General features: G+C 65.9%; 2 protein-coding genes across 3 annotated transcripts in view; one reads left to right on the top strand and one right to left on the bottom strand.

Moving 5' to 3' along the window:
• NAT8L (N-acetyltransferase 8 like) lies at positions 1 to 8000 on the top strand. The gene is made up of 3 exons (XM_027971414.3): positions 1 to 559; positions 1809 to 1973; positions 3779 to 8000. The coding sequence occupies exons 1-3, from the start codon at positions 184 to 186 to the stop codon at positions 4144 to 4146; spliced, it is 909 nt and encodes a 302-aa protein (XP_027827215.1). The 5' UTR covers positions 1 to 183; the 3' UTR covers positions 4147 to 8000.
• Positions 8001 to 9421: 1421 nt separating this feature from the next.
• POLN (DNA polymerase nu) overlaps positions 9422 to 22709 on the bottom strand; it is a 161244-nt gene continuing 147956 nt past the window's right edge. The window contains exons 22-25 of one of the 2 annotated variants that reach the window (XM_027971302.3): positions 21908 to 21986; positions 13993 to 14060; positions 11349 to 11410; positions 9422 to 9723 (exon numbers count right to left, since the gene is read on the bottom strand). In XM_027971302.3, the coding sequence (XP_027827103.2) occupies positions 9550 to 9723; positions 11349 to 11410; positions 13993 to 14060; positions 21908 to 21986 (383 nt within the window). In that variant the 3' untranslated portion in view covers positions 9422 to 9549. Of the gene's footprint in view, positions 9724 to 11348; positions 11411 to 13992; positions 14061 to 21147; positions 21245 to 21907; positions 21987 to 22709 lie in introns of those variants that run through there. The other variant, XM_060417472.1, reaches the window with a different exon arrangement.

Below are 22709 nucleotides of genomic sequence, written 5' to 3'. Positions count from 1 at the left end.
GCATTATAAATACTTCTCCAAAATGCGGCGCAGCTCCCTGCGCGCGCCCCGGCCGCCCGCCGCCTCCGCCCCGCGCTCCTGAGCCGCCGCCGCCGCCGCCGCCGCGGGTCCGAGGGCGCCGCGCCCTTGCCCTGGGCCCGCCGCCCGGCCCGCGTCCCCGCGCTGCGCCGCCCGGCCGGGTGCATGCATTGTGGGCCTCCCGACATGGTCTGCGAGACGAAGATCGTGGCCGCCGAGGACCATGAGGCGCTGCCGGGGGCCCAGAAGGACGCGCTGCTCGCCGCCGCCGGCGCCATGTGGCCCCCGCTGCCCGCCGCCCCCGGGCCGGCCGCCGCCCCCGCGGCTCCCCCGCCCGCGCCGGGCCCCCAGGCTCGCGGCGGCGCCGGGGGCGCGGATCCGCCCGAGGGGCGCGGCGTGTACATCCGCGAGTTCCGCGCGGCGGAGCAGGAGGCGGCGCGCCGCATCTTCTACGACGGCATCATGGAGCGCATCCCCAACACGGCCTTCCGCGGCCTGCGGCAGCACCCGCGCGCGCAGCTGCTCTACGCCCTGCTGGCCGGTCAGTGCGCGGGGACCCGGCGGGGCGGCGGGGTCGGGGCCGCGGGGCGCACCCCAGCCTGCCGCAGTGCGCTCCCGCCCGGCCCTCTGGGGACGCGCACGGGGCTCCCTCCGGCCCTCTCGCCCCCCACCCCCCGACCTCGGCCCAGGAGGGAGGCGGACCCCTGCCTTCCCCTCGGACGCGCACGTTCTGCGGCGGCCCCGGGGCGAGGTGGCCCCCGGCGCTGGGGCCGGTCCGGGCTCCGGGCCAAGGCGCGCTGGGCGCGGGCGTGGGAACCGGTGTGGGCCGGGTGCAGGGGCTGCGGGCGGGGAGGACTGGGGTCTCCACCGGCGTCCCCTCCCCGGTCATCCCGGGTGGGGGCGGGGGAGCGGCAGGTAGCGCCCGCCGCCGAGGCCCCGCGCCCGGCGCGTGTAACTATATATAATCCACCGGGCGGGGGAGGTTGCCTCGCCGGCTCCAAGTGCTAATTTATGAGGGGCAGGCAGCCAGCTCCCCGGGGTGCCGGGCGGAGGGAGCGCGCCGAGGAGGCGGGGCGAGGGGCGGTGGGCCTGACGCGGGCGCCCCTGTGGGAGGCTTTGAGGTTTGGTCCCTTGAGGCCTTGCAGCAGGAGGGCGATTCTCCCCATTTCGTAGATGTGGAGCTTGAGGCTGGGCAGGCGGGACTTCCCAAGGTCACGCAGCGGAGGCCTTTCACTGCAGGCACGTCTGCCTCCGAGCGCTGGAGGCCCGGTTCGGCCTTCCTCCCTGGCCCCTGCCCTCACGACGCCCAGAGGCCGGCCCTGAGGGTTCTTGGCTGGAGTGGGGCCCCCCAAGTTCCCAAGAGAGGGACGGTGCCTGGCATGCCGGCTCTTTGACTCCCCCCAGCCTCATGTAGGCCAGGATATGGACCCAGCTAAGGGTCTGGGGTGATGGGCAGGGCTCCCCCTCTCCGTAGTCATGCCCGGATCTGTGCCTGCCAGCGGTTGAGGGCAGCCTGCCAGAGGCCGATACTGTACTTAGGACACTTGGAAGTCCTGATGTCAGGGGTGATGACATCGCGTCCTCACGGATGAAAAGTTTGCCAACAGGGCTAAGTGGAAGCGGCAGCTGCGATGGTCTCTGCTCTTCCAGAGAAAACAGGCCGGGCTGCGCGCTTGGGGTCTCCTCTGCCCACGGCCCCGGTGGTTATCGACCAGGGGCCAGTGCGGTGCGGGACTCGGCGGCCCGCAGGCCCCGCCCTGGAGGGCACTCAGTGCGCCCTCTCCCCGCAGCGCTCTGCTTCGCCCTGACGCGCTCGCTGCTGCTGACCTGCCTGGTGCCCGCAGGGCTGCTGGCCCTGCGCTACTACTACAGCCGGAAGGTGGTCCTCGCCTACCTGGACTGCGCGCTGCACACGGACATGGCCGACATCGAGCAGTACTACATGAAGCCCCCTGGTGAGGCTCTGGGCCCCGCCCCCACCCCAAAGCCCTTCCTCCCCGCAGAGCCGCCCAGCCCCAGCAGCCTGCGGTGGGCACCGGGCAGCCTGGGCTGGATGGAGTGTGAACTGAGCCTCCCAGGGACGAGGGCGCTGGCGAGGGGTGGGGTGCTGCAGGCTGGCAGGGCCGGGCTGGCAGGACTGGGTCCTCCTGGAGCATCGCTGGCTTCCGTCCTCTGTCCTCTGAGGGCCGGGCGCTGCTGGCCCAAGCTGGCCCTGGGCCACGCTGACCCGCCCTGCTGCTCGGGCCGCCGCTGCCTGTCGCCTGGTGCCCATCTCACCCCCCAGGGGCCCATTCGGTGCGTCTCGTGGGTCCCAGGCTGGCCCGGAATGCTGGGGCCCTGAGTGGCAGGACGGGGACCCCACGGTGGGGGGACGAGAACCCTAGGAGGACGGGGGTTTCATGTCACGCTTTCACTCTGGCCCCTGGGCCGCTTACTAATCCCAGGGTCTCACCCTGGCCCTGGCTTTCTGTAGATGGAGGGGCTGGCACCTGCTCTGGAGCGCTCCAGGCTGGCCTGGGGGCAGGGGCAGGCTTTTCTGCGTGCCCGGAGTTGGGATGTGAGGGTGCCCCAGGTGCAGGGAGGTCTGTGTGGAGAGGGGCCTGAATGGCTGGTGAGGGTCTAGTAGGACCGTGGTGGGAGGCAGGGAAGGGCGGCCGGGCCAGGGGAAGCAAAGTTCCCAGGGTAGGGCTGAGCTGCCCGGTGTGACCAGCTCCGGGCTGTGGCGGCTGGTCCTTTCTCAGCCCCGAAGCCTCCTGGCAGGCCTTGGGCATCCTCGGTTCTGCGTGACCTTCTCCCAAACCCAAACAAAACATCTTAGCATCCTGGAGCTTCAGCCCAGGTCTGCCCAGGACGGGAGGGGCCTTGCACCATAGCCTGGGCTGCCCGGTGCCCACCGCATAGCCTGGAATGGCCCCTTGTCTCTGGGGCGCGGTCCCCCTGGATGTGAGATCAGGTGGGCTGAGACAGCTGGTGGGTCTGCAGGAAGGCCCTGTGGGGGTGGGGAGGCTGAACGGTGGCTGACGGGCCACGCTGGGGCTTGTGGGGGCTGCTCCTGCTCTGGGGAAACTGAGGCTGTGCTGACCTCTGACCCAGGCTGGGTGGGTGGGGAGAGCCCACACCCCCGGCCAGTGGGCAGGTCAGCGGATGGGGGCGTGGTCATTCCCAAACTCTGGCTGTGTGCCCAGACTCGGTCTTGGGGTTCGGCAGTGAGGAGACCCCCACAGAGGTGACAGGCTGGGGTGGTGGGGGCGGGTGCTGGAGAAGCAAGCAGGGGGGACCCAGAGGACGGGAGAAGAGTCACGTGGGTCATGAGAAGGTGCTTTAGTGGGAGGTTAGGGCTCCCACGAAGGAGAATGTGGCAGTGGAGGCTGGTGTGGCTGTGGGCAGGGCGGGCGCAGGCTCCCTGGAGTGGGCACCACGTCGGCCTAGCCTCCTGGAGCCCCTGGGCCTCCGGTCACCAGAGGAGACGGCTCTCCCCTCCAGGCTTCGTCCCTCTGACCCTCCTGCCCTCCTGGCTCCCCAGAGGTCTCCCATGTCCCCTCCTGCCCTGCACAGGGCTGTGATGGGTCTGGGCCTGGGGTGGGGGTGGCTGGCCTGACCATAGGGCTTGCTGCACAGCCTCGGGCCCAGGGGCAGGGTGGCTCCAGGGCTGCTGCGGGCGGCAGGCAGATTGGGCCCGGTGCTCGGCTCAGAGGGGCCCTGCCGGCTGGCTGAAAGGCGGTGGTGCCCGTGGCCCTGACCTCCTCCCTCTTCCCCGCAGGCTCCTGCTTCTGGGTGGCCGTGCTGGATGGCAACGTGGTGGGCATCGTGGCGGCGAGGGCGCACGCGGCGGACAACACGGTGGAGCTGCTGCGTATGTCCGTGGACTCGCGCTTCCGCGGCAGGGGCATCGCCAAGGCTCTGGGCCGCAAGGTGCTCGAGTTCGCCCTGGCGCACCACTACTCCGCGGTGGTGTTGGGCACCACGGCCGTCAAGGCGGCCGCCCACAAGCTCTACGAGTCGCTGGGCTTCAGACACATGGGTTCCAGCGACCGCCACGTGATGCCCGGCATGACCCTCTCGCTGGCCGAGCGCCTCTTCTTCCAGGTCCGCTACCACCGCTACCGCCTGCAGCTGCGCGAGGAGTGACCGCCGCCGTCCGCCCGCCACCCCGCCCGCCCGCCCGCCTGTGCCCGCCCCGCCCGCCGCCCGGGCCGCTTTCAGACGCTCACCTTGGTGTGTGTGTTGGGCTCCTCCCTTTTCGACACCACACGGTTCCTTGGCTGGTTCCTGGGGGATGCCGGGCCGCTGTGCATCGGTGACACGCGGGAAGGTGGGTGGTCCCTCCAGCCACGCCCCCCGCCCTCCCTGGGTCGGGCCACGCCCTGAAGAGTGACAGCGTGGGCCGCCACGAGCCCACGCAGCTGCTGGCCCCGGCCGGAGCGGCCCCGGCCCGCCTAGCCCCGAGGTGGCCAGGGGCCCCGCCTTGCCCGTCAAGCACAGAGCCCCTGGGCTGAGGCCCCGCGCCCAGCAGACCCGGGCGGCAGCGGGGCGGGGCTCGGCCGTCCGCCCCCAGTGGGCGGGGCCTGCTGCGCGCGGCGCCGGGCTGCGCGCGGCCGCTTCGCTCCGTGCATGCCGCATGCCGAGGATGAGGCCTGGCTGCAGCATGCCGCATGCGCGCAGCCCCCCGCCCCCGCCCTGCCCAGACTGGACCCAGACTGGTGAGCGCCCCGGCCCGCGCCCCGCTCTCCGGAGCCCTGCTGTCCACCTCGCCCCTCGCTTCCCCCAGTCCGGCTCAGCTTCAACGTCGATCACCTCTTTTCTCTCGGTACCTGCCCCTCCTCCGCCCGGGCCAGGTGTGGTTCCCATAGCGACGTGTGGTCCAGCCGCGGTCAGGGCCCTCCTGGAGGGCAAGGTGGAGGCGGCCGTGGGGGTCCCCGCTCCCCCAGGGCCAGCTCGATTGGGCGTAGTGGCCGCTCCCGGACCTCCCTGGGAACTTTCTGCCCCACGGCGGCCGGGCTCTGTCCTGTGAATCTTGACCAACCCAGGCTGATGCCCGCACCACCGAGCCCGTAGCTTCTCCCAGCCTGAAGCCGACCTATTTTTTAATGTTATTTAGACAGAATAGCACTCTGCATGACTTTAACTCTTGGGACAAAACGGTAGTTGATACCTACACACACACACACACACACCTGTGTGGTCTACAATATGCACTATTTCCGGCCCAGTTTGGTAGGGGTGGGTGCCGGGGGGTGGAGTGTTGGTTTGGAGTCTGGAGGGAGACCCTGACTGAACGTCGTTTCCGCCCCGAGAGCACTCCTGGGTGGGTGCAGGCAGGAGCAGCTTGCCAGCAGCGTCCAGTGTAGGAGCGGGCGCCTTCCAAGTGCCCGCCTGCTGCCCCAGGTCACAGGCAGGGGCTTTTGGGAGTGGGGGTGGCCCGGAGTCGGGGAGGAAGGTGGTGGCTGGAGGGGCGTAGAGGCCTGCAGAGGCCCCTCACTTTGCGGGGGGAGTGGCAGGCGGCGTGGGCCATGGACCTGGGCACCACGTGCGGGGCCCTGGAGGGCGCGTTGTCAGAGGCGCTTTGAGCCGGCGGCGCCTGGCCTCCCGAGGGGCCCTGGGTACTGTGAGCGGCTGAGGTAGCCTGCAGAACATTGTACAGGCCCCGCGCTGCCCTGCACATTCTCCCTGGTGGCGCCCGGCCCCCGTCGGGGGTGGGAGTTTTGTAGACTGTACAGAAATCGGCCCCCTATTTTCTTGCAGCTCTCAGATTTTGTTAATCTGGATAATACAGACAGACGTAAAGTGTTTTAGCAAAACGGAAAACAAAGCTGTGCCTTTCTCCTCTTTCTGTTCGGTTTGATGTCGGTTTGGGGTGGCCTTAGGTGGTGAGGGGCGCGGCGGGGCTGCGGCCGGCCTGGGGCCTGGCGGGTCGAGTTCTTGTCCGGTGGTGGCTCTGGGATGCTGCAGGCTTCCTCCGACCCTGTGCCTCTGGGGGCCTCTGTCTCCGGTGGGTTGGCGTCTGTTGGTGTGGACTGGAGCGCCTCGAGGGGTACCTCCTGGCAGGGGTGTGGCCCCTCCTGTCCCCTGGTGTCTGTTCCTGCTGCGTGGCCCCCGCCCCACCCCTGCAGATGGCCCAGAGGGTGCTGGGCACAGGCTGGGCCCTCAACCTCCCCTCGTGCCCTTTGTTGCTGCCAGGATGGACGCCAGGAGGGGTGTGGCAGGGTGGCCATGTGTCCAGAATGCTGTTGTCCAGCCACCGCCTGGCCCTGAGGTGGGCAGAGGTGCCTGTGTGGCCCAGGCTGGGTGCGTGCTGAGCCCGGGTCGAGACCCCTGCCCGGCCAGCGTGCGGCCTGGGCTCCTGGGGGCAGGTCTCCCAGCCTCCCCCAGCCTGGGAGCTAACTGCTCCACAAACATGCACTGGGTTGTGAGTTTTATACCTTTGTAGAAATCCTGATGTCACTTCTACCTCTGTGAAGCGTCGCCCCGGGGTCCTGCCTGGGGGTGTGTCTGGGCAGCTTCTCTGTGTTGGGCAGCCCTGGGCCCCTCCTGGCCCTGCCGACTCCCGGGCCTCCCTGGGCTGGAAGGCCAGCCCTGGGCCTGGCACCGCGCTCAGGGGTCCGACTTCCAGCCAGCAGAAGCGGGAGGCGGAGCCTGAGCTCATCTTTGTTAGATGGACCTGAAGCGCTGGCCCGATGGGCCCGTCCCAGTCCCGGGACCCGGAGCGGCTGAGGCTCCAGCACTGTTGTACGGCCCAGTGTCCTGGCCCGTGGCCGGCAGGCCTTGGCCGAGTAAAGGCTCTTCAGGCAGCTGGTCCTGAGGGTGGGTGGCCAGAGCGGGTGTGTGTCAGGGCCAGCCGGGTGGTCTGGCCCCACGCAGGGCCTTGGTGGTGTCCCCCCGGGTCCCTCCGTCTATGTCGGGGCTGGTCTCCCCCTGCTGGCCCAGGGCAGGGTTGCGGGCAGACAGATGAGGGGCTTGGACCGGGAGGCCACGTGGTCCCGGGGCCCCCATCCTGCTCTGGGGGTCCTTTCTCAGAGATGGTCCTTGGGGGTAGGGGGCTCCTTCCTGTGTCTGGCAAGGGCTTGGAGGTTCTCTGGGCCCCCGGGCCTGCCTCTGACCTCCGGCGGGCATGCTGGAAGTGTGGGTACAGCCGTCTGCCTGCCCGTGGGGGCTGTCGGTGTTGGGGGCTGCTGGATGGTGGCCTGGGCCCTCCCTGCGCGTTCCGCGTGCCACCTCTGCCTTCGTGTCTGTCCGCAGCCACTGCTGTGCGTCATTCTGGCCCCTGAACGTCAGCTGGTGGCCCTGGGGCCTTTTGGGAGTTGAGTTCTGGGCCGAGCGCGGGCAGACCCTGGGCTGAGTTTGCTCGGGGTGCCGACGACAGGCTTCTGGCGGCGGCATGAGGCCCGTGACTACCAGTGTTGGATGCGGTTTCTTAACAGCAATAATCAGCCGCTTCGGAGAAGGGGTGTGCCTGTGTGTGCCTGTGGGTAGGTGCACACACGTGTGCCTCTGTGTGTGTGCACGTGTGCAGGGGGAGAGCCTGGTGTCTGAGGGCTCCGGGGGGCTGGGGGTGCTTGGCCGGGGCGGGCTGGCCCCGAGGCCTCGTCCGCTCTCCTCTGGCCCGGCCAGCCTGGGTCCCAGCCCTCCTTCCTCCTGGGCTGAGGCTGCTGGACAGGCCCGCATGCAGCGGGGGTGCCCGGGGTGAGCTTTTGCCCGGGGCGCTGGCACTGTGGGGAGGATGGCCAGGGCAGGGACGCTCGGGGACACTCTGCGGGCTGGTGGAAGTCAGATCTGGGGACGGGGGCCCAGGCGGGCTCCTGTCACTGGCTGAGTCCACCGTCGGTTTGGTCCGTGGGAGGGCCCCAAGGGGCACCGAGTTCCGGGGGCGCAGGCTGCCAGGCAGGGGGTCCCTGTGAGCCACGGGGGCGGGGGCCGAAGCCATGGCCCTACACCTGCCCGGCCCCCAATGCTGCTGTTTTTCAATAAAACTCGAGCTGATGGAACCACGGTCCATGCTTTCTTGCCGCGTCCTCTGTGTAACACTGGGCCCGGAAGGGCTCCTCCCTGAGGTGCTGGGCTTCCCCCTGACCCCAGGGCGGGGGTCGGTGGTGGGGCGACCTGTGGGCAGGGGAGGCCCCCTGCTCCTATGTCCGTGGGCTCGACCCAGCCGCCCTGCGTCTGCCTGCCTGTCTGATGTTCCTTGGAGCTGTGGGCTCACGGGATGGGGTGAGGGGTGAGGCTGGGTGGGACCCCGAGGTCCTGTAAGGAAGGGCCATGGTGGGGGTTGGGGTGTCAGCCAGGGATGGGGGCGCTGAGACCCCGGGGGGAGGTGCCCAGCATGCCCCGGGGCTGCGGAAGCCCACCAGTGTGATGGCCCCCATGGCTGTGCCCTCCTGCCGGGGCTGCCTTCGGGGTTGGGGCGCGCCCCCTCTGCCCTTGGGGTGTCTGGCACGCCCCCTTCTCTGAGCCTGACTGGGTCCTGCCTGCCCCACGGGGCTGCCCGCACGCACAGGGGCCCAGCCTGGCCCCAGGACGGCGCTCCCAGGACGGTTGCTGGTCTGCACAAGGTCCTCCACAAGAGGAAGCAGTGGTCTCTGCCTCTGCGGTGACGGCATGAAGATGGGCTGTCACTCAGACGCCAACACACACCGGACACAGTGGCATGCGGGGCCCGCGCCCCCCGCGAGGGTCAGGCGTGACCGTCAGGCCCTGCATGCCCCAGGAAACCAGCGGCAACGATTCGAAGCGTGAGAAAAGCAGGCCTGGGCACGGCGAGCGGCGACGACCCCGTCACCCGAAAAAGTGAGGCCGTGTCCCGTGGGCTCGAGTCGCCGTAAGGCCAGGGTCCAGGCCGGGGCGGGGGGCCTGCTCCCCTCCTGGAGGGGCTCACCTCGGCCCTGCTGGGTGAGCACCGTGCCCCCCTTGGAGGGGGCTCTCAGAGTCGGGACCCAGACCAGGACGCAGGGGTGAAGCTGCACGGGGGGAGGGGAGCCCTGGGGTGAGCCGGGGTGGGGCGGGCCTGCTGGGGCCCGTCCAGTGAGGAGACCTCTCCGGCCGCGGTGTCCCTGTCGTCCAAGGTGGGGCATCTCTGCTCAGGCCGCGGAGAGGCTCTGGGGTGCTCAGGCCAGACCCTCCCTTAGCCCCGGGGTGCCTGTGAGAAGCGGCTGGCGAGTGCCTGGGCACAGGCCCCTCCGGCCCTCAGGAGGGTGGTCGGGCCATGCTCTCCACCCAGCGCACTGCCACCTGTGGGCCCACTCGGGGGCTCTGGGAGCCAGGCTGCTGGCTGCTCCCGGCTCCTGCGAGCGCTGCGCAGCTGCCCGGTGGGGGCACCCAGAGCGGCCCAGGCCCTTGTCCCGACCGAGGGGCCGAGGGCTGCGGGCATGGTTTCCCACCCCCAGGAAGGATTCACACAGGTCAGGACAGCTCCTCCAGAGGCATTTACTGCAGGTGGCCCCAGGGGAAGGTAGCGGTGACCACGCATGAAGCTCCGGCCTCGGGGAGGCCGGACCGCCGGCTGGGGACGCAGCCTCTCTTCTCCGCTGTTGCCTGGGGCTACGGACCGAATGAAGACAAAAAATGCAGGCTCGGGGGTCGGTGCTCCAGGGCTGGCGGGGGCCCAGCTGTTGCTTGGAGACTCGGCGGGATGTTGGTGGGGCTGGGGGCCCCCTGCAGGGGCACCAGGTGTCCCCACGAGCGGCCCACACTCAGGCTCACCTTCAGGGGCACCTGTGAGGGCAGCAGAGGTGAGTGCCCGGCCTTTCCGCCACCTCCCGGGCCCCCTGGCAGGTGGACCAGGGCCCGTGGTGCACAGGCAGCCCCTTGCTCAGACACGTGACTAGGTACCCTGGCAGCTCTGCTAGGAACAGACGCACACTCACACACACACATATGCACACACACACTCATACACACATTCACACTCAGATCCACACACATGCACACACACAGACGCATACACTCACGCACTCACACGCACCCACACTCAGATATATGCACACACACACACACATACGCATGCACACACACACACACATTCACACTCTCAGATACACATGCACACACACATTCAGACACACACGCACTCATGCACTCACACTCAGATATATGCACACACATACACTCACACGCACACACACACACAAACAGATGCACACGCACTCACACTCTCAGATATATGCACATACACACACACACATACACACACAGATACACATGCACTCACATGCACACACACACATTCAGACACATACACTCTCAGGCACTCACACACAAGCACACATGCTCTTATACACACATTCGCACACTCAGATACATGCACACACACGCACATTCATGGACACAGACACACGCACTCACACGGACACGCACACACACTCACACACACAGATACACACACATGCACTTACACACGCACACACACACTCTCAGGCACTCACACATTTGCACACAGTCTCAGATACACACACATGCACACACACATATTCAGACACACACACTCTCAGGCACTCACACAGATGCGCACACACACTCCTACACACTCTCACACACACTGGCAGGCTTACAGGCTCCGGCATACCCACTCTGTCGTTGACGCCTCAACCTTGGCTGAGCCCCCTCACCTGCCAGGGCCTCCGTGTGGCAGGGAGGCCTTAGGGGCTGGGCCAGGTGAGGGGCTCAGGGATGGGGGGTGTCCCGGTGCCCTGTGGGCCCCTGGGGGATCGGCTGGCTCCAAGGTGTGCAGAGGGCCCTGGAGAGCTCTCCCTGAGGCCTGACCCTGAGTGGGCCCTGACCACAGCTCAGCAGCTCCTTCCCCACTGGAGGGTGGCGGGCACTGCAGTGGCCACCACAGGGCTACTAGTGGGGTGAGGTCAGGGTTCCTGGGCTTCCAGGGCGCCTCGGGGTCCCCACGTCTCCACGCACCAGGGGAACAAGCACAGACCACCCTGGATGACGCGTGGTCCCGCCCCTGGCTGGGCCCGGGGGCGCTCCTTCATGCTGCCAAGCTGCCACCCACAGGGCGAGGTCGGGGTGAAGCGAACAGGGGACGGTGCACAGAGCAGGCTGCTCCCAGAGGAGCTGAGGGGAGACCGGCCCTTTCTTGCCACCCTTCCAGCGGCTCCAAGCTGCCTGCAGTGCCTTCGGGGGGCGGTCTGCACGGCTTCGAGGCCTCCCACCCCCTTGTTACCCCGCCACCTCCTGCACCTCCTGGGGGAGCCTGGACCCAGAGCTCTTCCCACGAGGGCCTGGGGCCCCTCTGAGGGCTGCCCGCCAACCCTTTGGCTGGAATGGGCCTGGCGGGGGCTGGGGGAGGGCTGGCAGGGCTGAGCGTGGCCCGCGGCTCCACCCCTCACCTGCAGCTGCAGCTCCAGCGCTGGCACGTGCTGCAGGGCCTCCATGGTTCCCTGGACAAGGGCTGGACAGAGCAAGACGGAGGCCGCTCGAGCCGACGGGCAGAGCCGCACCAGGACACTCGGCCCCGGCTCCCCAGTCCCCCTGGGTCCGCAGGCTCCCCCCGGGTCCACAAGCTCCCCTAGTCCACACGGTCCCCCGGGTCCACACGGTCCCCCCGGGTCCACAGGGTCCCCCCGGTCCACACGGTCCCCCGGGTCCACAGGTACCCCCCGGGTCCACAGGGTCCCCCCGGTCCACACGGTCCCCCGGGTCCACACGGTCCCCCCGGGTCCACAGGGTCCCCCCGGTCCACACGGTCCCCCCGGTCCACAGGCTCCCCCCGGGTCCACAGGCTCCCCCCGGGTCCACACGGTCCCCCCGGTCCACAGGCTCCCCCCGCGTCCACATGGTCCCCCCGGGTCCACACGGCCACAGCCCCCCGCCACTCGAGTAGCCCTGTGGCTCTCCCTGACGGCTTCCAGCTCCCACTGGCCACGTCCACAGCTCGTGCTGGAGGCACCTTAACTGGCCCAGCTCCAGGCAGTGGGGAGCAGGGCCCTTGGCCCCCAGGGGCACCATAGCCTCCCCGCTTCTCTGCCGCTGCCCCGCCCCCCACCCACTGACCCCCCCAACCCCCAGATGGCCAGGCTGGAGCAGCCCGGGTAGGATGGCCTGTGCCCCGGCCGAAACCCCTGTGAGGGTTCAGGTGGCAGCGAAGCCGCAAGGACAGCTGGAGGCACTGGCGGCTGGGGGCCTGTCACTGGGGGAACTGGGACGGGAGCGGCCTGTGGCGGGGTCGGCCGGCTCGGGCTTCCTCAGCGTTTGCACCAAGCCCTGTGCCCCAGGACGAGAGGACATTCCTCCCGCCCCATGTCAGCTGACGCTTGGGTACAGAAACTGCAGGAGGCTGCTGCCTGACCCCCACGGCCTCGGGGCTCACGGCGGCCTCGTGGGGCGCTGGGCCTGGGGCGCCTGAGCTGGCAGAGAACCCTGCTGGTGACGGGGCGGGGTGTGGGTCGGGCTGGGGGCCCCAGCCTGCTCTCCGGGTGCCAGCAGAGGCCCCAGCCTCCCTGGGGACCGCGGGGGTCCAGGGCTTCCCTCGGGGAGCCAGAGTCGGGACCTCGGCCCCTCACTGGGTGTGCAGGAGCCGCCAGGCCCTTGTGTGTCCCCGCCTTTGTGAGATGGACCCGCTGAGGGACCCCAAGTAAGCAGTGGGCGGAGCTGGTGCTCCCTGTGGTCACCCTCACTCCGAGCCCACTCTGCAGGGTCCCTGAGGGCAGGCACCCAAGTGCCATGCAGCCTCAGCTGGCGTCTGCCCCCTGGGCCCCACTGGGTGTGTCGTGCCCGCCCAGCGTTCAGAGACGAAAGCAGCCCCGGCCACACCAGGCTCGCCTGCCTCGTGGTCCCTGGCTGGGTTGTGACCCTGGGGCGCCCTGAGCACAGCACCAGGTGGTGGCTCCCGAGTGCGGGCAGGGGGCCCCGTGTGTCTCAGGGAGCCTCGCCTCGCCGCCTGTCTTGGTGGCCAATGGCTGCCCCCGCAACGAGGGGGACAGGACTGTTCCTAACGGGCTCTCTCCAGACGTGGGACTTTCTCTTTCCTTTGTGACCACAGGGAGCCCACAGCATTCCCTTCAGATGGTTTGTTTCAGGCTTGTCATTTCCAAATCCACAGCCACCGTGTAGGATGGGACCCTGTGTGGGGTGGGTCTGCGCAGGGTGGGGTCTGTGCAGGGCGGGGTCCCGTGTAGGGGGGGGTCCCCGTGTAGGGTGGGGTCCTTGTAGAGGGGGGTCCCGTGCAGGCGGGGTCCCATGTAGGGTGGGATCCGTGCAGGGTGGGTCCCATGCAGGGTGGAGTCCAGTGCAGGTGGGGTCCCATGTAGGGGGGGTCCGTGCAGGGGGGGTCCACGCAGGGTGGAGTCCCGTGCAGGGGGGGTCCACGCAGGGTGGGGTCCCATGTAGGGTGGGGTCACGTGTAGGGTGGGGTCCCTGTAGGGTGGGTCCGTGCAGGGTGGGTCCATGCAGGTGGCCTCCCCACTGGCAGGCTGGTCCCTGGAGGTGCAGCACTGAGGCCTGGAGTCTCCTCTTTACAGGCAGGTCTGCAGGCGGGTGGTGGTGGGGGGCTTGGCCAGTTGTCACCCAAGAGCCAGGGGAGCAGGGGACCCAGCCCTGAGACCCCTGCCCGGCCTCCCTCCTCCACCAGTGGGGCTGGGCCGTCTGCTCCTGCACTCACGGGAGGCAGGAGAGGCCCCATGGCTTCGGGCACGGTTGCCGTGGCAGGAGGCCTGGGCCCCCTCAAGGACAGATTCGGGGGCCAGGCTCTGGGCCAACAGCCGGGGGGCGGCCCCTGCTGCTCTCCTGCAGCCCAGCTCCCACAGCGGGGGGCCCAGTGCTGCCCCCATCTTCCGGGGCCCCCAGCAGAGCACACAGTGTTCTCTGGGGGCTGCTGGCCGAGGTGCGGCCCTCTGAGCCTCTCAAGGGCCCCTAGACCAGCCTGGGCATTCTGCAGGTGCCCCTTGCAGCAGGTAGGGAAGGGGCCTGTGAGTCCTCCAGGAGAAGCTTTAACCATTCCTGAAACAGGAGCAACCCCGGCCCCTGGGCGCTCACCCGTGAACTCAGGGAGCTGTGAATCCTCCACTTCAAACAGCAGCTCATCGTGAATCTGGGCAAGCAACCTGCAAGGCACGTGGGGAGGAGACGCCCTGGTGTTCCTGCAAGGCGCGTGGGGAGGAGACGCCCTGGTGTTTGGGCCTCTGCCTGTGCCCGGCGGCGGCCGTGGGGCAGGGGGCGGGTGCCCGGGGGTGTGCGTGGTGCCCCACGGCGCTGGCACCAGCAGCCCAGGGGGCTGAGGCTCGCGGGAGCGGGAGGACCAGGTGGGGAAGCAGCTGGGGTCACCGCTCTGTCACAGGACAGCCTCTGGGAGGAGAGAACGGGGCTCGGGAGGGAGGCGCCTGTGGGGAGCGGGTCCCCCGCCTGCCGCCTCCCCCAGAGGAAGCTGAGGACATGCTGGGGCCGAGCCTTTGAGAAGAGCCCCTCTCCCCACCCGGGACTTCCCTGGGGTCCAGCGCTTAAGAATCTGCCTTCTGGCGCAGGGGATGTGGGCTCCATCTCGCATCAGGGGACTGAGGGTCCACGTGCCTCGGAGCAGCCAAGCCCTCGAGGCACAGGCACCCAGCCCAAGCACAGACCCCGTGTGTCGCAGCTACGGCTCGACGTGGCCAAACACAAACGGATGAACACACGCGGAAAGAGAGGGGCTGAAGACCCCACCTGCTGCTGCTCAGCCAGCCACGCAGTCGTGTCCGACTCTGCAACCCCACGGACCACAGCATACCTGGCTTCCCTGTCCATCACCAACTCTCGGAGTTTGCTCAAACCCATGTCCGTCGAGCCGGTAAGGCCATCCAACCATCTCACCCTCTGTCATCCCCTTCTCCTGCCCTCAATCTCTCCCACCATCAGGGTCTTTTCCAATGAGCTGGCTCTTTCCAATAGACGTTAGAGGAGCCCCCAAGACCATCACGGGGGCAGGACCCCAACAGGGACTGATCTCTAGCTCTGAGTGACCTCTCAGAGGCCACTCTGCGGGCACACGACCCCAGCCAACAGCCTGGGCACCTCAGAGCTGTCCTCTGGGCCACTTCCTGCCCTGAGACACCACCGCACTCCCTACCCTGCACCCTGGACTCGGGGCCCCGGGGCTGAGCCGCAGGGGAAGGGTTCGCGCCCACTCCAGCCCCCTCCGCTGGGTGGGTCCTGGCTCCATGCCCTCTCTGAGCGCCCTCAGGCACCCCCTGGAGAGGGTCAGTTCCCACCCACCTCGGGGTACATGGACGCCGCGATGGGAGGAGGTGTGGGGGCCACAGAGCACTGTTGAGGGGCTGGGGTCCTGGGGGGACTTGTGCTCACGTGCTGTGTGCCCGGGGTGGGGGTGGAGGAGGGGGGCACCCCAGGCATCAGGCCCTGCAGCTCTGCGTGGCCGCCCAGGACCTGGCCTGCTGGGGCCGTGACCCTGGCCCTGGAACCAGCCCCCGGCTTGGCAGATGGAGGAGGCGCCCCCTGAGCGCTCAGGGAGGGGACGGCGGTGTGGTACCCACGGCCCTCAGCAGGGTGGGCAGCCTGCCCTCTGTGTGAGCCTGCCTCTGCTTCCAGCTGCTTCCCAGGGAAGGGGCCACCCCCTGCCCTCGTCCCCGCACGGCCTGTCCGCAGCAGGCACAGAGCTTGCAGGAAGGGGCAGCGCATTGTGGCGAGGCGCGGTACCCCCCCAGCCCCGACAGTGGGCAGCAGGGTGGTGGGTCTTGGCTGGAGGCAGGGAGCTTCAAGACCAAGAGGCACAGGCCACCTGGGCCCACTCGCCCCTTCTCTGGGGCCTGGTGGGGTGGCAGTGAGGCTGGGCCCCCGCCACCGGTGGCGGGGGCCCCGCTCACTCCCAGGAAGGCTCTTTAAGAGGCTAACTTGCGGGGGGATGGGGGTCAGGTACACCTTCTCTCACCACTAGTTCCTCATCGTGCCTGCGAGGTGCTGTGATTGCCGGAGCAGCCACCCCCATGCTGGCACCAAGAGGGGAAAGGCCAAGGAGCCAGAGGGGCCTCAGCCTGCCGCCCGGAGCCTCTGAACCAAAGCCAGCGCTGGTGCTGGACTCCTGCCCGTGGGGACAACCCATCTGGGGGACGGAGCTACTGGGACCAGGCACCTGCGACCCGGCTTCCTAGGGGTGTGCGGGAGCGGATTCACCCACAGGGCACGTGGGGTCCACGGGGAGCAGGCAGGGGGCCGGCAGACCCCGGGGCCGGAGTTTTCTGCACAGCCTTGGGATCACGGCTGGCGCGCGGTCCTCCCAGAAGACAGCCCAGCCGGCGGCACCAGCACTCGCTCTCTGAAGCCGACGCCAAGGCCTCTGCTGTGCTCTTAGGCTCCCGAGGGGACTGAGAGTTCCGAGGGGCAGAACTCAGAACAGGCACTTGTAACTTCTTCCAGATTTAGCAGCAAGAGTTCTCACACTTCCCGAAATCACACGGTGAACTTCTGAGCTGCTGGCGCGGCCGAGACCGAACCGCAAGGCCGTGAGTCACTCACACCTCGCTCCACAGCTGACTGCGAGGTCACTGTGCTTCCAACTGCAAACTGGGGCACGGGAGGTGCCCCAAGTGGGTGGTGAGCGCGGGTGTCAGACCCGCTGCTTCCTGGGAAGCCAGCTGATGCCCCGTCCACTCGTCCTGCGCTGATGGCAGGCCAGGCTGCACAGAACGCGCTCCCGTGGAGACGCCCCATCAGAGCCGCAGCCCGTCTCCCGTCTGTGCCCAAGGCGGCTCCCCACCAGGTCAGCCCAGCTCTGAGTGCTGAGAGTGCAGGAGGCCTGGCTGCAGGCCTTGAGGGGTGCAGCGAGGCCCTCGCCCTCTGTCCCGCTGACGCTCAGGGCTCCCTCCTGCTGTGGGCTGACCGGCCGCCCCTGGGAGGGGGCAGCTCACGGCCTGGTGCTCACAGGCAGCTGCTGTTGGACAGGTGCCTGGAGGATGCGGACCCTGGGGGCCACAGGGCCAGCTGCTGGGAGGCTCGTGTCCACCCCGGCAGGGGCGGTCGGCACATCCTGGGGCTGCAGCGCCCGTGGGGCTCGGCCTGAACGCCTGTGTCGTGGGCGGCCCAGGTCCCTGTGCCCTCGCGTCCTGTGAGGCCGCCTCTCGCTGCCTGGCGGGCCCAGTTGTCTCCTCTGTCGCCCGGGCACCTCCGCTGCCCCTCCTGTGGCCGGAAGCGCAGGGGCCCAGGTACATCTCAGCCTGATGGGGCCTTGGAGTCGCTGCTGCCTTCAGGAGGGCAGAGAGCAGAGGGCAGAGGGCTGCCTGTGTGGAGAGATGAGCCTGCAGTCCTATACCCCAGGCAAAGGGGCAGGGAGGGTCGTCTGGAGGCCATGTTGCCGCCGAGGGGCTGCGGGCCTCTGAGAGCCCAGGGTGAGGAGGTCCGGTGCTGGTCCAGGTCGGGTGAGCTGGGCCGTGTCGCGATGCATTCCCAGCCTCCCTTCTCTGCACGTGTGAGTTGGAATGCACAGTCCCCAAGCTTCCCTCCAGCCCCGACGTGTTCTAAGACCTGGGAAGCCTGTCCCCCGTAAACAGAGAGGAAGGGGCTCCCTGGGCAAGGGCGGTGTGGGGGTCAGGAGCCCCCAGCCTTCCACCGCAGCCCATGGGTAGCGAGCGGGGTTGGCCCCGTGGCTCCAACCTGGTGAGGGCGTGTTGGCAGTCCAGGCGACGTGGCCCGGCCTGGGCTCCGGGCACCCGGCGCGTGCCTGCCCTCCACCGTGTGGCCACGTTCTTGGGCACAGTGTGGACGCCCTGCTACAGTTTCTAAAGCGGCGGGATGCGGTCGACGTGTCTTGTTTCAAAACATGTCTCTTGCAGACAGTGGGCAGAGGTGCCTGCGTGCTTCTGAATTCCTCTAAACAGCCGCAGACCCTCGTCTGCCAGCACCCCTCCCGTGCCCTGCAGAAACTTCCTGGACCTACAGCAGCGCGAGGCAGGGCAGGCCCTGGTTTCTGGCCGCTGCCGAGACGGAGAGCGGGCCCGGGCCGCGCACACCCTCGGCCAGGTCACCCCCGGAAACGACACCTCCCTCCAGGCCTGGGTGCCGGTGCTCCTCCCCAGCCTGTGAGGTGACCCACGGCCAGGGTGCAGGGCTGGACGCGGGCCCACAGGGCTGGGCGAGAGCGTCCCCCTCCCCCGCTGGGGCGCGACACCACGTTCCTGGACCAGGCCTCTGCCCAGGACGTGTTGCTCTACGGCGGCGCCAGAATCACCCAGAGAATGCAGGCTCCTTTGCTGCCCTGCACGCGGGATTGTTGGTGCCGTCTTTCTAAATTCCGAGAACAGACTTTTGGACTCAGTGGGAGAAGGCGAGGGTGGGATGATTTGAGAGGATAGCAGTGAAACACGTACATTCGGTTCAGTTCAGTTCAGTCGCTCAGTCGTGTCTGACTCTTTGCGATCCCATGGAGTGCAGCACGCCAGGCCTCCCTGTCCATCGCCAATTCCTGGAGTTTACTCAAACTCATGTCCATCGAGTCAGTAATGCCATCCAGCCATCTCATCCTCTGTCATCCCCTTCTCCTCCTGCCTTCAATCTTTCCGAGCATCAGAGTCTTTTCCAATGAGTCAGTTCTTCGCATCAGGTGGCCAAAGTGTTGGAGTTTCAGCTTCAGCATCAGTCCTTCCAGTGAATATTCAGGACTGATTTACTTTAGGATGGACTGGTTGGATCTCCTTGCAGTCCAAGGGACTCTCAAGAGTCTTCTCCAACATCACAGTTCAAAAGCATCAATTCTTCAGGGCTCAGCTTTCTTTATAGTTCACCTCTCACATCCATACATGACTACTGGAAAAACCATAGCTTTGACTAGATGGACCTTTGTTGGCAAAGTAATGTCTTTGCTTTTTAATATGCTGTCTAGGTTGGTGATAACGTTCCTTCCAAGGAGCAAGCATCTTTTAATTTCATGGCTGCAGTCACCATCTGCAGTGATTTTGGAGCCCAAGAAAATAAACTCTGCCACTGTTTCCCCATCTATTTCCCATGAAGGGATGGGACCAGATGCCATGATCTTAGTTTTCTAAATGTTGAGCTTTAAGCCAACTTTTTCACTCTCCTCTTTCACTCTCATCAAGAGGCTTTTGAGTTCCTCTTCACTTTCTGCCATAAGGGTGGTGTCATCTGCATATCTGAGGTGATTGATATTTCTCCCGGCAATCTTGATTCCAGCTTGTGCTTCCTCCAGCCCAGCGTTTCTCATGATGTCCTCTGCATAGAAGTTAAATAAGCAGGGTGACAATATACAGCCTTGACGTACTCCTTTTCCTATTTGGAACCAGTCTGTTGTTCCATGTCCAGTTCTAACTGTTGCTTCCTGACCTGCATACAGATTTCTCAAGAGGCAGGTCAGGTGGTCTGGTATTCCCATCTCTTTCAGAATTTTCCACAGTTTCTTGTGATCCACACAGTCAAAGGCTTTGGCATAGTCAATAAAGCAGAAATAGATGTTTTTTCTGGAACTCTTTTGCTTTTTCCATGATCCAACAGATGTTGGCAATTTGATCTCTGGTTCCTCTGCCTTTTCTAAAACCAGCTTGAACCTCTGGAAGTTCATGGTTCACATACTGTTGAATCCTGGCTTGGAAAATTTTGAGCATTCCTTGGCATTGCCTTTCTTTGGGATTGGAATGAAAACTGACATTTTCCAGTCCTGTGGCCACTGCTGAGTTTTCCAAATTTGCTGGCATATTGAGTGCAGCACTTTCACAGCATCATCTTTTAGGATTTGAAACAGCTCAACTGGAATTCCATCACCTCCACTAGATTTGTTTGTAGTGATGCTTTCTAAGGCCCACTTGACTTTACATTCCAGGATGTCTGGCTCTAGGTGAGTGATCACACCATCATGATTATCTGGGTCGTGAAGATCTTTTTTGTACAGTTCTTCTGTGTATTCCTGCCACCTCTTCTTAATATCTTCTCCTTCTGTTAGGTCCCTACCATTTCTGTCCTTTATTGAGCCCATCTTTGCATGAAATGTTCCCTTGGCATCTATAATGTTCTTGAAGAGATCTCTAGACTTTCTCATTCTATTGTTTTCCTCTATTTGTTTGCATTGATCGCTGAAGAAGGCTTTCTTATCTCTCCTTGCTATTCTTTGGAACTCTGCATTCAAATGGGTATATCTTTCCTTTTCTCCTTTGCCTTTCACTTCTCTTCTTTTCACAGCTATTTGTAAGGCCTCCCCAGACAGCCATTTTGCCTTTTTGCCTTTCTTTCTCTTGGAGATGCTCTTGACCCCTGCCTCCTGTACACTGTCATGAACCTCTGTTCATAGTCCTTCAGGCACACTGTCTATGAGATCTAATCCCTTGAATCTATTTCTCACTTCCACTGTATAATTGTAAGGCATTTTAGTTAGGTCATACCTGAATGGTCTGGTGGTTTTCCCTACTTTTTTCAATTTAAGTCTGAATTTGGCAATAAGGTACATAGGGCTTCCCTGATAGCTCGGTTGTTAAAGAATCTGCCTGCAATGCAGGACACCCCGGTTCAATTCCTGGGTCGGGAAGATTCCCTGGAGAAGGGATATGCCAGCCACTCCAGTATTCTTGGGCTTGCTTTGTGGTGCAGCTGGTAAAGAACTCGCCTGCAAGGTGGGAGACCTGGGTTCAATCCCTGGGCTGGGACGATTCCCTGGAGATGGGAAAGGTTCCCCACTCCAGTATTGTGGCCTGGAGAATTCCAGGACTGTATAGTCCATGGGGTCACAAAGCGCTGGACACGGCTGAGTGACTTTCACTTTCTCGTTACCTCATGGGGAACAGATGACCAGTGCAAGTCCAGTGCGTGAAGCAGGGCACCCGAAGCCAGTGCTGGGGCGACCCCGGGGAGGGGAGGGGAGGGAGGGGGCGACACAGGGGAGGGGAGGGGAGGGAGGGGGTGACCCAGGGGATGGGGTGGGGAGGGAGGGGGCGACCCAGGGGGATGGGTGGGGGTTAGGGGCAACCCAGGGGATGGGGAGGGGAGGGAGGAGGCGGCCCAGGGGATGGGTGTGAAGGGAGGGGACGACCCAGGGGATGGGTGGGGAGGGAGGGGGCGACCCAGGGGATGGGTGGGGAGGGAGGGGGTGACCCAGGGGATGGGTGGAGAGGGAGGGGGCGACCCAGGGGATGGGAGGGGAGGGAGGCCGTGTGGGGTCAGGATGGGGGGACACATGAGCGCCTGCGGCCGATCCATGTTGATGTATGGCAGAAACCATCACAGTATTGTAATTATTCTTCAATTAAAACAAACAAACAGAGAGAATGTAGGCTCCACGGTGACCATGGGCAGGAGGAAATGTCTGGAGACGGAAAGGAGAAAGCTTCCTGAGGGAAGGTGGGCGACCTCAGGTGAGGGAAGCGTCCTTCGCCCTGAGGATGTACGAGCGCCAGAAGGAACACAGCGAGCTCTGCCGAGGGCGGCCCCGGGCGCAGGTCCCCGTGCCCCGGGGGGGGGGGGGTCCCCTGCCCCAGCGGGTCCCTGTGTCCCAAAGGGTCTCTGTGTCCCAGTGGGTCCCAGCGGCGGCAGGAGAGGGGTCCACCTGTCCTCACCCCTGGGGACATGCTGTAGGTGCGTGGGGGTGAGCACATGCCCCTCAGGGAGGGCCCATGACACGCAGCGTTTCAGGAGCTTTCCCCACCTAACCCGCGGCGCGCTCTGCCCCGGGTGGGGGCAGGCTGAGCCCCAGGGAGGGGTCCTCGGCAGGGCAGGCTCCCCCATGGCCACCGGCAGAGCCGGAGGCCTCTAGGGTGAAGCGGGCAAACGCCCGTGGAGCCCAAGGTGGGAGGGGGAGACCAGGGGGCTGTCAGGAGGGGACCCTGGAGTCCAGGGGGAGAATTCACCCCCCGACCTGCGCCCAGGCTGGGACCTCAGGGGCCAGCAGGGCCTGGGTGGAGCACACCAGGGCAGAGCTGGAGCTGGGGCGGGAGGGCAGGCCCCGGGGGCCGGCGGCTCGCTCACTGACCTGGCCGTTAGGGTAGGTGACGTGGCCACAGCTGTGAAGACGCGGATCATGGCCATCTTGCAGAGGTCAGCAGCCGAGCCTGTGGGACCAAAGGGCTGCAGTTCAGGTGCTGTGTGAGGCCCGGCCTGCACCCTGCTGCCCGGGCAGGCAGGCTGAGCCGTCCACACCGAGGGGCGTGTGCCCCCGCACCCAGCAGGTCAGAACCTCGGGTCTCCCTCTGGCCTCTCTGCTCCTCTGGACCTGGCCCCTGGCCAGCTCCTCATCTGGAGGCTCCACTAGGGAAGGCTCCCTCTCAGACGACCTCGGTCACGGCCAGGTTCATTTCCTTGGAGCCAGCGGACGGAGGTTCCTGCTTCCTGGGGGCCGTGGGCCTCACCCTGGAGTGCACTTGACTCCGCCATGGTCAGGGCCTCGGACTCTGGCCCCTAAACCTTCTCTCGAGGGCCCACCTCGTCAGGCCAGGGCCCCCTCGGATGTCCCACCTTGGCCTGGCAAGCTGAGGTCAGCTGACTGAGGACCCTGCAGACTCCCTTTTGCCTCATAACGCGGCTTCCCAGGAGTCCCGGGAGCAGGGTCTCAGCAGGCTCATGGGTTCTGACTGCACCGTGTCCCCCGCACCTGCCGCAGGACAACGGGGCCGGGACTGAGGCCCTGGGTCATCCCTGCTCCCGCAGCCCGCCCGCCATGTGGCCCTTGACCCTCGGCAAGCCTCAGGCTCCCGGTGTGCGGAGTGGGGCTGCTATTGCAGCCCCAGGACGTGGGCGGGGCCAGTCACACAGTCAGTGGGCACTCTGCGAGGTGG

The sequence above is a fragment of the Ovis aries genome, chromosome 6, assembly GCF_016772045.2.
Source record: "Ovis aries strain OAR_USU_Benz2616 breed Rambouillet chromosome 6, ARS-UI_Ramb_v3.0, whole genome shotgun sequence".
NCBI lineage: Eukaryota > Metazoa > Chordata > Mammalia > Artiodactyla > Bovidae > Ovis > Ovis aries.
This window is presented reverse-complemented; position numbering and strand designations above follow the sequence as displayed.

Excerpts from the sequence above, each read along its gene's own strand:
- NAT8L (XM_027971414.3), top strand. The coding sequence starts at position 184 with ATGCATTGTGGGCCTCCCGACATGGTCTGCGAGACGAAGATCGTGGCC. Across the intron at positions 560-1,808 it reads GCTCTACGCCCTGCTGGCCG|CGCTCTGCTTCGCCCTGACG; the intron begins GTCAGTGCGCGG and ends CTCTCCCCGCAG. Across the intron at positions 1,974-3,778 it reads GTACTACATGAAGCCCCCTG|GCTCCTGCTTCTGGGTGGCC; the intron begins GTGAGGCTCTGG and ends TCTTCCCCGCAG.